General features: G+C 44.1%; 1 protein-coding gene and 1 non-coding gene across 4 annotated transcripts in view; both read left to right on the top strand.

The window, feature by feature from the left end:
- Positions 1–13040, top strand: part of ABHD2 (abhydrolase domain containing 2, acylglycerol lipase) — a 104780-nt gene that overhangs the window by 24009 nt on the left and 67731 nt on the right. For all 3 annotated transcript variants that reach the window (XM_032175355.2, XM_058427336.1, XM_058427338.1), the window contains 2 exons: positions 1117–1212; positions 3688–3887. In XM_032175355.2, the coding sequence (XP_032031246.1) occupies positions 3694–3887 (194 nt within the window). In that variant the 5' untranslated portion in view covers positions 1117–1212; positions 3688–3693. The remainder of the gene's footprint in view (positions 1–1116; positions 1213–3687; positions 3888–13040) is intronic.
- LOC116482689 (U7 small nuclear RNA) lies at positions 8182–8243 on the top strand. The gene has a single exon (XR_004251962.1). It is a non-coding gene; the product is annotated as a U7 small nuclear RNA (small nuclear RNA).

Below are 13040 nucleotides of genomic sequence, written 5' to 3'. Positions count from 1 at the left end.
AGGTCATTTTGGTGTGGTAGAATCAGAAAAAAAAAAAAATCGGTCTTGAATCCCAGGTCTGCTGTTTACAGCTGTCTGACTTTGGACAAGCCTCTGGTGTCTCGTGTGTGTCTCCTCCACCATCCATTTTCTTGCTTGCCCCTCTTTCTTTCTCTACTTACCTGCCTTCAAGTAGCACAGCATGGTGATTAAGAGAAGGATCTCTTGGGCCAGATATGAGTGCTGGCTTTTCTACCCACCAGCTGTATGACACTGGGCAGGTAACTTCAACTTTCTATGTCTCAGTTACCTTGTCTATAAAATGGGGTAATAATAGCATCTACCTCCTAGGGTACGGGAAGGATTAAATGAGCTAGCATATGTCAAGTTTGAAGAACAGAGCTTAGCACGTAGATAGTGCTGCATAAACATTGGCTGTTTCCCCCATGTTCTCTCTTTTGCTTCTGCCACTTTGGAAGCCATAGATCTTTTAGCAGCTTCTTGCAGTAGGCTCAGCTCAAGTCCCCCATCTCACAGCAAGCACTTTTAGCTTCTGGAGCTTCTCAGCAGCCAGCCTGTGGCCACAGTCTGAACTGGGACCCTACAAGCAATGCAATCTCCTACCCATTGCTTTTGGTCCTGTTCTGTTTCTGGTACTTTGTTTTTGAGCCCATTTGTGCCCTATTACTTTTCTCAGCTCATATTTTTTTCTGTCCCTGCTGTATGTTTGGAAGAGAACAAATAAGTCGACTGGCTGTGCTGTCTTGATCTCAAGCCTTGCTAAGTTATTTCGTTGGTCACACAGAGATGTTACCTGTCCTGTTAGGCATTTCTGGAGATTATGTTGTGAGATAAAGGTTCAAAGCAATGTGAATTGGCTTTAGCCAGAATTAGGAACACAGCAGAAAACTTGTCCTAGAAACCAGAGAGAGCCTGTCAGTCTTGGTGGATTCACAAAGCCTTCCCGCAGCAGGCTTGTTGAAAAGGCCAAACATTCAAGAGTGTGGCATACATGTTAATTAACGAAATTGTCTTTTCCCTAAAGACTTTAAATGCAGAGGAACTTAGACTGTGCTTATGTTTCAATTAAATTGCTTCTTTTTCATTCTTTAAAACATTACCATCCAATCTTTTTAGCTTTTAGGTTTGAATAAGAGATCTGACCTGACCGGCCCAACTGTACCACTCTTCAAGGAAAATTCATATTTGCAGTGAGAAGAATAAGTAACATTGGTATGTATTGCTGAGACTCTTATTTTTGCTTCTCCTCCCCTTATGTTAGGAAGCAGTGAGTAGAAGTGGGAAGGGAAGGACTTACTTGTTTAATTCAGTAAGTCCACCCCAAACCAACAAGGAAACTGGTAGAAACTACTTGCTGCATTACCGTGTTCTGTTTCCAACAAAGGTGATGAGAAAGAACTTCTAGTTCAGTTCCGTATTATCAGCATATAGTAGGAGAATTTCTGGTGGATTTTAGTTTTGGTCCTCTACTAGAATGTGGAGACTTAAAAGCCTATATTAACAAGCTGCATCATCTTGGACATTTGTTTAGCCTTCGTTTGGCGTCCGTGGCAGCGTTCGGACAAGGTGAGGAATGGCAACCACAGATTAAACCTATTGGGCATCTTAGTGCAGTGCTATGTACTTTTTTAGGCCACAGACCCTTTTTAGAGAATCTGATTAAAGCTGCGAACCCTCTCCCCAGAAAACTGCTCATGTGCACAAACTTTCACATGATTTCAGGGGGTTGTTAGACCGTAGGATCCCATAGGGAACCCATAGACCCCAAGTTAAGGATCCTTGTTTTAGGGGTTTATAGATAGCTTTCAGGGGAGATGACCCCAGGACTGAGGAGAAGTGTCACCAGAAGTTAAGTAGTTTTTTTTTTTTTTTTTTTCAAGACAGAGTTTCGCTCTTGTCCCCAGGCTGGAGTGCAGTGGCGTGATCTTGGCTCACTGCAACCTGTGCTTTCCGGGTTCAAGTGATCCTCCTGCCTCAGACTCCCAAGTAGCTGGGATTACAGGCACGTGCCACCATGCCCGGCTAATTTTTGTATTTTTGGTAGGAACAGGATTTCACCATGTTGGCCAGGGCTGGTCTTGAACTCCTGAGCTCAAGTGATCCGCCCACTTTGGCCTCCCAAAGTGCACGATTACAGGCATGAGCCATGGTGCCCAGCCCAGAAGTTAAGTTTTAAGAAAACTGTCTCCTCACAGAAGTTCAGTGTACCTGAGTTTATATTCATGGTCTAGCCTTGATTTGAAATTGTGTCAGGTAAGTTTTTAAAAATCCTTGTCTTGCCCTGATGGTGGAAGACTAGTTACGGAGCTGTGATCTTTTACTTCCATTCATTACTGAATTGGGAATCCCTGCCAGAGATTTTCTGCCAAAGTGACCTCGAGTTTAGAAAAGGGTTTCTGAGTCCTCTCTGGACTTGCTGTAGGTCTTAGGAAAGTTCGGTCAGTTAGACCCCAAACACAGTTGGTGGATATTGTTTTGTTCTGCCTATCCTGTCTCTACCACTGGCTACCAGAGCTCTCATGATGACTGTTGTTAGCAGAGGCTACTTGAAACCATTCCAGGGGAAGCTGTTGCCATAGCTACCTTGGCTATGAGAGTTACCATTTTCTCTTTTTTGTTAGCTTGTGGTTTCCCTGATTTTTAAGATAACAGCTGATGTTCTGTTTTTCTGCCGAGCAGCAAGGAAAATACTGGATTTTTGTTGCTGTTGCTTTTGTTGTTGCTTACGTTTGGTTTTATATGTTTGGAGGTGTGTGTGTGTGTGTGTGTGTGTGTGTGTGTGTGTGTGTGTGTTGTATATAAGGTAAAGTTACTTCAAAAGAGAAATATTGGGAGAGCTTGGGAAAAGCCAGATAGGCATATATATTTTATGTACTCCAATTTTAGATTTTGACCTAGTGGTCAATTTGGTTTACTTTTAACCTAATTTTGGACTAATGGCTACAGTCAGATAGCCTCCGCAGGGGGAAAAAACAAAACAAAACAAAACAAAACTAGCCAAGCTCTATTTCACACCTGAAACCCTTAGGAGCCAGGATCACTGCCACCTGGGCTGAGTCTGACCCAGACTCCAGCACTGGGGAGCCTGTGGGGAGCAGATAGCTGAGTCAGGCTGAGGTTGCTTTATCTCAGCCTGCTCTGCAAATAAAGGGGTGAGGCCAGCAGGCAGTACAACCACACCTGGTGGCACCAGCAGTCCTTTCCGGGTTTCTGTTTAAGGCTGTAAACACAACACTTAACACACACCTGGGGCACCAGGTGCAGGTTAAGTCTACAGAGGGGAAGAAAAACAAAAGGATGACCTGTTAACAAAAATCAAAGTGCTACCCCTAGTCCTGCTGCCACCTCTTTGACTGATCTTATTTTTCCCCCTCCGATAAAGGACACTATTCTTAGCATTTTTCCATTTTCTGATTTGCTCATCTTAGAAATGATTGTGAGATTATAAAAAGAAAACACAGTACCCAGTTTATCCATGCTCAGACTGTTTGTGATTTGGATTATGGCCAGTTGATTGGTAGCTGTAAGATGCTGGTGGTGTCTGCCTGGCAGGAGCCTGTGGAAACATCTGAATTATGGCACACCATCACTGGCAGTATCTCTTAGCCCACCATGCGTCTGTAGGGTGGTGGGCACCACCCATCCTCCCTGTGCTTATAAACTTAGACCTGTGCCTCTGCTCCCCAGATCAAGATGAATGCCATGCTGGAGACCCCCGAACTCCCAGCCGTGTTTGATGGAGTGAAGCTGGCTGCAGTGGCTGCTGTGCTGTACGTGATCGTCCGGTGTTTGAACCTGAAGAGCCCCACAGCCCCACCTGACCTCTACTTCCAGGACTCGGGGCTCTCACGCTTTCTGCTCAAGTCCTGTCCTCTTCTGACCAAAGAGTGAGTAGACCTCATGCCCTCTGTATGCTCAGCTGCTGATGTATTTGGCTTTGTGTGATGTTCAAAGAAGAATCTTCTCCCATCGTGTCCTTAAGGCATCAATGGGATATGGCGTCACTAGTGTTAAAATAGCCACAGTCTGATTGCAGTCTAGTGTTTGAATCCTGGAGGGTAGGAGAGAATCAGATCTCTGTTGCCTGAAACATTCCTTCCTCCACAGTGTGATGTCATTATCCATGACAAGGACTTTGCAGAAAATAGTAGTCATTTTTAGGCAGATATGGAAAAGTTGGACGATATTCTAGTCCTTTAACAAATGCTTTGTTGCCAGTTCTAGGATGGAGAAACTATCATCACCCAAAATAATTAATAAGCAAAAAAGCACAGATCCATTAGTTGAGTACTCTCCATCTGCCTTGTTGAAAAATGTACCAAGCATTAGCTAAGAGAATGCACTTAGAGTGCTTTGTCTGAGTGAACCAGGTTTCCCTATAGAAGCCCAGATCTGTATTTTTTTTTTTAGATAGAGTCTTGCTCAGTCACACAGGCTGGAGTACAGTGGCATGATCTCGACTCACTGCAACCTCCACCTCCCGGGTTCAAGCGATTCTGGTGTCTCAGCCTCTGGAGTAGCTGGAATTACAGGTGTGCTCCACCATGCCCAGCTAATTTTTGCATTTTTAGTAGAAACAGGCAGGGTTTCGCCATGTTGGCCAGGCTGGTCTCGAACTCCTGACCTCAAGTGATCTGCCTACCTCGGCCTCCCAAAGTGCTGGGATTACAGCCATGAGCCACTGCACCTTCCTCCAGATCTGTATTTTGGAGGCAGCAGGGGCGGGCTCTGCTTCTGATAGAGGAAACCGTAGTTGTAAAATGAAGGGAATCTGCACTGTGTGTCACACATACTATTTTCAAGAGATGCATTGTTCACTTTTTCCTTATAGATGTCTTCTGAATGACTGTGTCTTCCTCTGGGGCTCAGGCCAAGCCTCGTGCACAGTGGGTCTAATTCCTCATTCCTTTCTTGTCAGCTGCTTCACTCGCTTTGTGCTTCTTCAAGCTTACTCCATTCTGCCTGTGCCTTCTCAGACTGCAGCTACTCAGAGAGATGTCTTCCTCGAGCGTATCCGTTCAGCACATGACTAATGCAGTTGCTAAGACCTGATGGTGGTAGAAGCTCTTCCCTGCATCCTGATACCACCTCTCATCCCTTCTTTTGCTTTTGTGGACACTTGGTGAATGATTCTCTTCTAAGAGCAGACAAATGGGCAACAAACATCTGAGAGTTTGGGCCCCTGCTTTGTGTAGTTGTCTAGTTAATTTTCACATGCTGTTGGCCAAGGGTGAACAGCTACCATTATGGGCTTTGGGTGTTTTGGGTGTTCATGTGCGGTATTACGCAGTTTTCTCATAGTTGTGACAGTGATGTCATGACCCTAAGTCAAGAGAGATATTGCCTAATAGTGGTGGACACTATAAATGTCATCATATTGAATTTGGAACTGCCCCTGCTGAGGGGACTTTTCATTACAGTAGCCTCCACAGCCAGGCACAAGAGCAAGGACATGGTGTTCTTATATGCTGTGTTTGCAGTTAAAAATCAGCTCTATAAAGGGTGTGCACGGTATATGTTTTGAAAATCATCCAGTATTTGTCATAGTCGTATTTTGAATGTTTCTTTTTTTTCTTTCTTTTTTTTTTTTTTTTTTTTTTTGAGACAGAATCTCACTCTGTCGCCCAGGCTGGAGTGCAGTAGCATGATCTCAGCTCACTGTAACCTCTGCCTCCCAGGTTCAAGCGATTCTCCTACCTTAGCCTCCCCAGTAGCTGGAACTACGTGCCACCACGCCCAGCTAATTTTTGTATTTTTTGGTAGAGACAGGGTTTCACCATGTTGGCCAGGCTGGTCTTGAACTCCTGACCTCAGGTAATCTGCCTGCTTCAAAAGTGCTGGGATTACAAGCATGCGCCACGGCACTCGGCCTGAATTTTTTTTAATACTTAATTTAGATCAATAACTTCGACTGGCTACTGAAATTTGCACTCACTTTCAGCTTACAGTTTGGGTAGGACTGCTAGACCCAGCTCTTTTGTCATCTCATTTTTAAAGAGCTCTTGAAAACCAAAGTATTTAAAACGCTGCAAGTTTCTGTGCAGATGAGTGCAAATTTCCACCCAGCATTGGTTCCTAAGTAATTAGAGGGAGGAAGCCATGCAAAAGCTGCTATTGCCCAGGCTCCAGAAAAACATCATGTAAGGTTTGATTCCATACTAATTGTTCAAAGTGTAAAAGAAAGCTGATTGTGGCAGTTTTTACCTCCTTTTCTTTTTTTTCCTTTTAAAAATAATCCAGAGACATTAAGCCCAACAGTTTCTCTTTGCTTTTTTCCCTCTCTAGCACATTTTCTTGATGAGTCTAAGGTGTGACCTCTACTGAAATGGCTCCCACCCACCTCCTCCTATGGAAGTGCATCCCCAGCCCCATCTCCTTGGACCTCGTGGCTGTGTTTAGAAAATTAGCATCAGCCTGAGCCAGGGGCATCAGCATGGAGCCCCCTGGTCATTGGCTGATTGCCACCCTCTCTCCTGGTGAAGCCTGAACTAGGGAGGGGTGGAGGTCAGCCTAGGTTAAAGGCAAACCTGATGATTGTTTACGACTTAGCTATGGGTTTGAAGGTGTATGTGAAGGGACAAATTCTCCAGAACCAATTTCCTTCCAAAGCCTCTCCCTTTGATGATAGGACCAGCCCTCTTAGAGCATGTTGGAGCATTACTTAAGCAGCTAAATTCTAAACACCCGAGCAATCTGACTTGAACATGACAAATGACTAAAGGGCAAAAGGATTCACTTTATTGCCCCTCAATCCTTCAACTCACCTCTTATTTCTTATTTACATTCTAATTTTAGGAATCACTGTATCCTGTGTTCATGTCTCATATCACCAAAATGTTTTCACATTATTACTCTCTTTTGTTCGCGTTATTACTGCATTTGAAATTTGTTGAGTACCTTTCATAGACATTATGCCATTCAGTCTTACCAACCTTAAGGTTGGATTCATGTTTCCTTTCATTTTAGGGATGAGGAAACTGGGAGTAGCAGAGAGGGAAACTGAACCCAAACTGGAGTGTGACACCAGGTTGGCTGCCTTCCTATCTCTGGGGAAGTGAACAGGGACTTTTCTTGGGTACAAGTGAGAGAATTGAGGCAGAGGCCAGCCCCTGATGATGACAGTCCCTGGGTGACCTTTGATTCCCATCTGACCCTCTTTCTGTTTGTGTCACTCCACTGGAAGCTACTGTCCCCCATAGTCTTTTTCTGTGTCACATGACTGTAACAACTTCCCATGTGTTGGAAGCTAAGGGCAGGAAACACGTCTGTTATGAGGGAAGGTGCTTCTCCTGGGACTCTGAAGATTTTTTTCCTACAAGGAAGCCTGTCTGCAGCCTTCACAAGCACTCGCCTAGGCTGAAAAGTTCTGTTAACTGATTTACAACACGCTGTTAATATTGTTCAGTAATCCTGACCGCGGGTAGCTGGTTATAATGACATGTGCGGAATCAGTTCGTGTCTTCTTACTGTTCTGGTATAGAAAAAAAGTTGATGAAAGGTGAACATCGAAAGCATGCTCAAGGAGCAGGGGTTACTGTTTTCCCCTCTCAGCATTAAAGTCAGTTCGAAAATCTGTTTTAAGATGATTTACTCAAAGACACATTATAAATTAATCTTTTTATGTCTGGAGGAAAACTTTGCTTCAGTGGGATGTTATGTCTCTTGTTCACTTAGAAACAGATCAATATTTACCTAGTGATTCATTTTTTGTTCTCATGAAGTGTTTACCTTTAGTGAAACAAGCAGACGCCCAGTTCGGAATTATGACAAAAATTTAGATTGTCATACAAATCTTTTTTTCTCAATAAAAACTTCAATGCATATTCATTTTTTTAAATGGAAAAGGTAGAGCACACAAAAATTATCTATAAATGTTATAGCTCTTTTTTTTTTCTTTTTTGAGACAGAGTCTCACTCTGTTGCCTAGGCTGGAGTATGGTGGCGCGATCTCGGATCTCAGCTCACTGCAACCTCCGCCTCCCGGGTTCAAGCGATTCTCCTACCTCAGCCTCCTGAGTAGCTGGGATTACAGGCACGTGCCACCACACCCAGCTAGTTTTTGTATTTTTAGTAGAGACAGGGTTTCACCCTGTTGGTCAGGCTGGTCCTGCACTCTTGACCTTGTGATCCGCCCGCCTCGGCCTTCCAAAGTGCTGGGATTACAGGCGTGAGCCACCGCACTGGCCCTATAGCTCTTTTGGAATTTGTCTAACAGGTTTTTCAGTTTTTACCAGAAAACCTCCCACGTGAAAAAGAAATTATAATTCTACCCAGAGATAATGCATTATTAATATGTGGGCGATCATCCCTGTGGTTTTCCTTCTGCTTATACTTGCCCCCACAAATTCACGGTGATGGATATTGTTTGGTAACCTGCTTTCACCAAACCATGATGAACGTTGCCATGAACATTCACCCATGCTGCTACCTGTCTACTCACGTTTGATTTTTTTATAGCTTCAGAATTCTATCATTCATTCAAATTGCCTGATGGCTGCTGGCAACAGTTGGGTAGAGAAAGACCTTTGAATTGAAATTTGAACTAGGATGCAAACCTAGGTCTTCTACCTCTAAACTGGCCACAGAACCCTGGACAAAATGATAGCCCCTCTGGTCCTTGGTTTCCTTCTATGTAAAATGAAATAGGTATGTCTCCCATGGTGCCCTTCAGCACAGACATCTTCTGATTCTGGTACCCTTGCTTTGTTAGCAAACATCAGAGTGGTCTTTTTAGGGGAAGGACCCTGGGAGAGGGTCCCTGACTGCAGGGTAAAGAGACTGGCTTTCTTGTGTGTTTGTCTTCTTCTAACTATTCCCAGCCCCCGTACTCCTGGACAGGCTGGCACTGTCTCCCTTTGGCTTTTTTTTTTAAGTACTTTTTAAAGCTATCATTTACATATAGTAAAATATACAAATCTTAAGTATGTAGCTCAGGGGCTTTTGTGTATATATTCAGCTGTGTAACTACCAGTCCCTTGGGTGTTTACAAAAGCGTACTATGACCTCCCTGCCTCTGACCCACCCATCTGTCATAATACTACTCGAGTTGGCTTCCTCAAGCAGGCCAGCAGCCGAGGCATGAACCTACCTGTCCAGCCTCATTATTCACAGCATTCTCTCATTGTCTGTGAAGTACCTGACCTTTGGGCTGTTGTTTCCCCACTATCCCAGATCCCCTCTTTTTTCTCAGCACCAAAATGCCTCTTATCCTGTAAGAAAACTTTAATAGTATCAATTCTGCTTTTAAGAGACAGAGTCTCACTCTGTTGCCCAGACTGGAGTGCAGTAGTACAATCATTACTCACTGTAACCTCAAACTCCTGAGCTCAAGCTATCCTCCTGCCTCAGTCTCCCAAGTAGCTGGGACTACAGTTGTGCACCACCACACCCAGCTAATGTTTAAAAATTTTTTATAGAGACAGAGTCTCATTATGTTGCCCAGTCTGGTCTCAAACTCCTGGCCTTAAGCCATCCTTCCACCTTGGCCTCCCAAAGCGCTGGGATTTCAGGTGTGAAATCCCTGTGCCCTGCCTTAAATAGCATCAATTCTGAGATACTATTCTTTAACTTGCCGCCCTACCCCTCTTTAACCAGAATGAGCCCTTCTTCCGTCTTCCTGCCATGTTTCCTCAACATATAACTTCTGTGTCCGTTTAAAATGTTCCATCTTGTTTTATGAGAATTTGTGTCTCTTTTCTTTATCACTGGAATATATACCCCAAATCAAGAGCCGCATACTTGAGGAGACAGAACAGGATTCCTGGTGGTTCCAAATCTCAAGTACTATGCCATTCTGTATCTTGTTTTCCATAAACAGGTGTAAGTGAACAATGTTCTCATTTTGGCAGACGCCATGTGTGCCTGCCCAGGAGAAACAAACTGCACTGTATCCAGCTTGTTCAGTGGCGCTCCAGGGAATCAGGTGTACCTTCAGCTCTGACAGAGCTTTGTTGATCTGGGAAGCCTCTACCCTGTTTCTGGAAGAAGATGGATTGTTTATGATCTTAAATTAAGGCAGGACAACCCCAGGCATATGCATAATGGCAGTTCACAGCCTCCACCCTTCCCTCTGGGCCTGGCTGAAGTTTTCATCACCAGGTCCTGGTTGGAAAGTAGAGACAGGCAGCAGGTGCCCTGTCTCTGGAAGCCTGCTATTAAAATGTACATACTCCCCTGTGGGAAGCCAGGCTGCTGCTTTTTTATTCGTTGGCAAGCTTGCCAGTATGGGCTGTCTTATAGCTAAAGATGAAGGCATTTAGGAGGAGTGTGATGGAGGGCTTAGCTAACAGGCCTAAAAACAGAGAGTTGAGTTGTGTTCACTGGATCCAAGAGACATCTAGAAGCCCCTGCAGAGTCCAGAGAAGGGAGGCAGTATGATGAAAACCACAGCCACATGTGTGTGGGTACTTTCTTCCCCAGAGATGAAAATGTAATCGCTTTCTTCTGCAACCAGCTGCCACCTGTATTAATAAGAACTGGACATTATTGTTCTTTGTGGATTTGAGAGACACCTGAAACTTAGGGGTGAGGGGTATACCCACTAACACCAAGCCAAAAGTAACAGTTGGCTCTCCTATGCCATGGTGCTGTCTCTGGATGTGTCCGCCTGGAAGCTGCTTCGGGTAGTCATAAGAGAATGGGAGGAGCCCTGTGGCCCTTCCATAGACCATAATGGATTCATCTCCTGTGGTTTTCCCTTTTTCTCTTCACTCACCGGAGTACAAGCTCCAAACGAGAATCCAATTGGAATGCTGTTCTCATCATAATGTGTCCAAACCTTTAGTTTCCTGCCGATTAGTCATCCATCAGTCTTGGTTAATGAACATTTGAGGATCTACGTCTCTGAAACTCATCGTGGGGAGGCATTTTTAAAAGATCAGTTTTTCAAGCTTTTTAATTATGGAAATTTTCTAGAGGCATTTTTTAAAAATCAGTTTCCTCACAAATGTGCCTAATTATTTCTCTTTTTTTTTTCTCTTCCTTTCTTTTTTTTTTTTTTTTTTTTTTGAGACAGTGCCTCACTCTGTTACCCAGGTTGGAGTACAATGGCACAATCATGGCTCATTGCAGCCTCAACCTGCTGGGCTCAAGAGATCCTCCCATCTCAGCCTCATAAGTGTCTGGAACCAAAGGTCCACACCACCATGGCTGGCTAATTTTTAAAAATATACTTGTAGAGACAGGGTCTCACCTGTGTCACCATGTTGCACAAGCTGGCCTCAAACCCCTGGGCTAGCGATCCTCCAGCTTCAGCCTCCCAAAGTGCTGGGGTTACAGATGTGAGCCACCACACCCAGCCCCTAATTATTTCTAATAAAGCAGAGCAAATCTACTTTTGATTTTTCTCTCGAACAGTACCAACTCCCTCTCTATTGCTGTTGTACATACTTCTTAACAGTAAATATCCATTTTTCTTTTATCTGCCCCAAATAAGAGCTCAGTTCTGTGTGTACAAACACTGTATTTGTCATAGATGTGCAAAATATGCTATTTTTGTCCTAGTGTACCAAGGAAGTATTAAATAATTAGAAGTACACTACAGAAAAGCACTAATTCAAATCTCTCTGATAGTGCAATATATGGAGTTATTTTCTGGATCTAAAGAGCACAGGACTCCATATATGAAACGGCCACTCCTTCCATTTTCTTCTGTACCTCCTTGTTATAAAGCTGTTTCTTTGCAGAGGCAGTACCCATGCAGAGGCTGGGGTTAGAAGCTTTGAGATAGACAGTTGGTGTTTTCTCAATCTTAAAGCATCAGGCAGATGCAACTTCACACACTCTCTTCCAGTCAGATTGCCACCCTAGGCCCCTCCTAGGTGAAAAAATTCTGGAGCCAGCACAGCTTATTTATTTATAGCAAGTTAAAGCTGAAAAGAATTTCATTATCTCTGACTTAAATTTCTCTTAATTCCCTCTTGCTCACAGACATTCCACATCAGATTTAGATCCTTTCCTTCTTGGCTGAACACTAAAGCTTTGTCCTTTTCACAGGATAAATTCCTAATTGCCAAGAGGCTTAATTCCATCGACCTGATTTTATCTGTTTTAAGAGTTGTGCAGGCTGGGCGTGGGGGCTCACGTCTGTAATCCCAGCACTTTGGGAGGCTGAGGTGGGTGGATCACGAGGTCAGGAGATCAAGACCATCCTGGCCAACATGGTGAAATCCCGTTTCTACTAAAAATACAAAAATTAGGGCTGGGCGCAGTGGCTCACACCTGTAATCCCAGCACTTTGGGAGGCCAAGGCAGGCGGATCACCTGAGGTCAGGGGTTCGAGACCAGCCTGGCCAACATAGTGAAACCCCGTCTCTACTAAAAATACAAAAATTAGCCGGGTGTGGTGGCAGGCGCCTATAATCCCAGCTACTCGGGAGGCTGAGGCAGGAGAATTGCTTGAACCCAGGAGGTGGAGGTTGCAGTGAGCTGAGATCGTGCCATCGCACTCCAGCCTCGGGGACAAGAGTGAGACTTTGTCTCAAAAAAAAAAAAAAAAAATTAGTTGGGCATGGTGGCACATGCCTGTAGTCCCAGCTACTCTGGAGGCTGAGGCAGAAGAATCACTTGAACCTGGGAGGCAGAGGTTGCAGTGAGCCAAGATCGTGCCACTGCACTCCAGCCTGGTGACAGAGGGAGACTCCATGTCAAAAAAAAAAAAAAAAAAGAGTTGTGCAAATATTTCTTTGGATATTTCTGGTAAACTATTAACAAGTGATTGGCAGAACTGTAGTGTTCTGATGTGCTTGTTTTGTAGCCACCAGACCTTCAGAGCATATTCACCTGCAAACTTATATTGTTAGAAAATTGCTGAAAAATGGAAGACTCAAAATCATCTTGATTGAGGCTAAGTATTAAGGGCTAGCCTCAATAAGTCAAACTTTTAGACAATTTCATCTTAAAATTGCTCATGTTTCTGGCAAAATAGCCCAAACCAAAACTGTCAAAGTAAGAAAGTTAAACTGCTGACCCTGGGACACTCTTTTATTACTGGGCTGACCAAACATTCCAGTTTGCTCAGGACTGGGGCATGGGACTGTCAG

The sequence above is a fragment of the Hylobates moloch genome, unplaced genomic scaffold (genome assembly GCF_009828535.3).
Source record: "Hylobates moloch isolate HMO894 unplaced genomic scaffold, HMol_V3 SCAFFOLD_14, whole genome shotgun sequence".
Taxonomy (NCBI): Eukaryota; Metazoa; Chordata; class Mammalia; order Primates; family Hylobatidae; genus Hylobates; species Hylobates moloch.
This window is presented reverse-complemented; position numbering and strand designations above follow the sequence as displayed.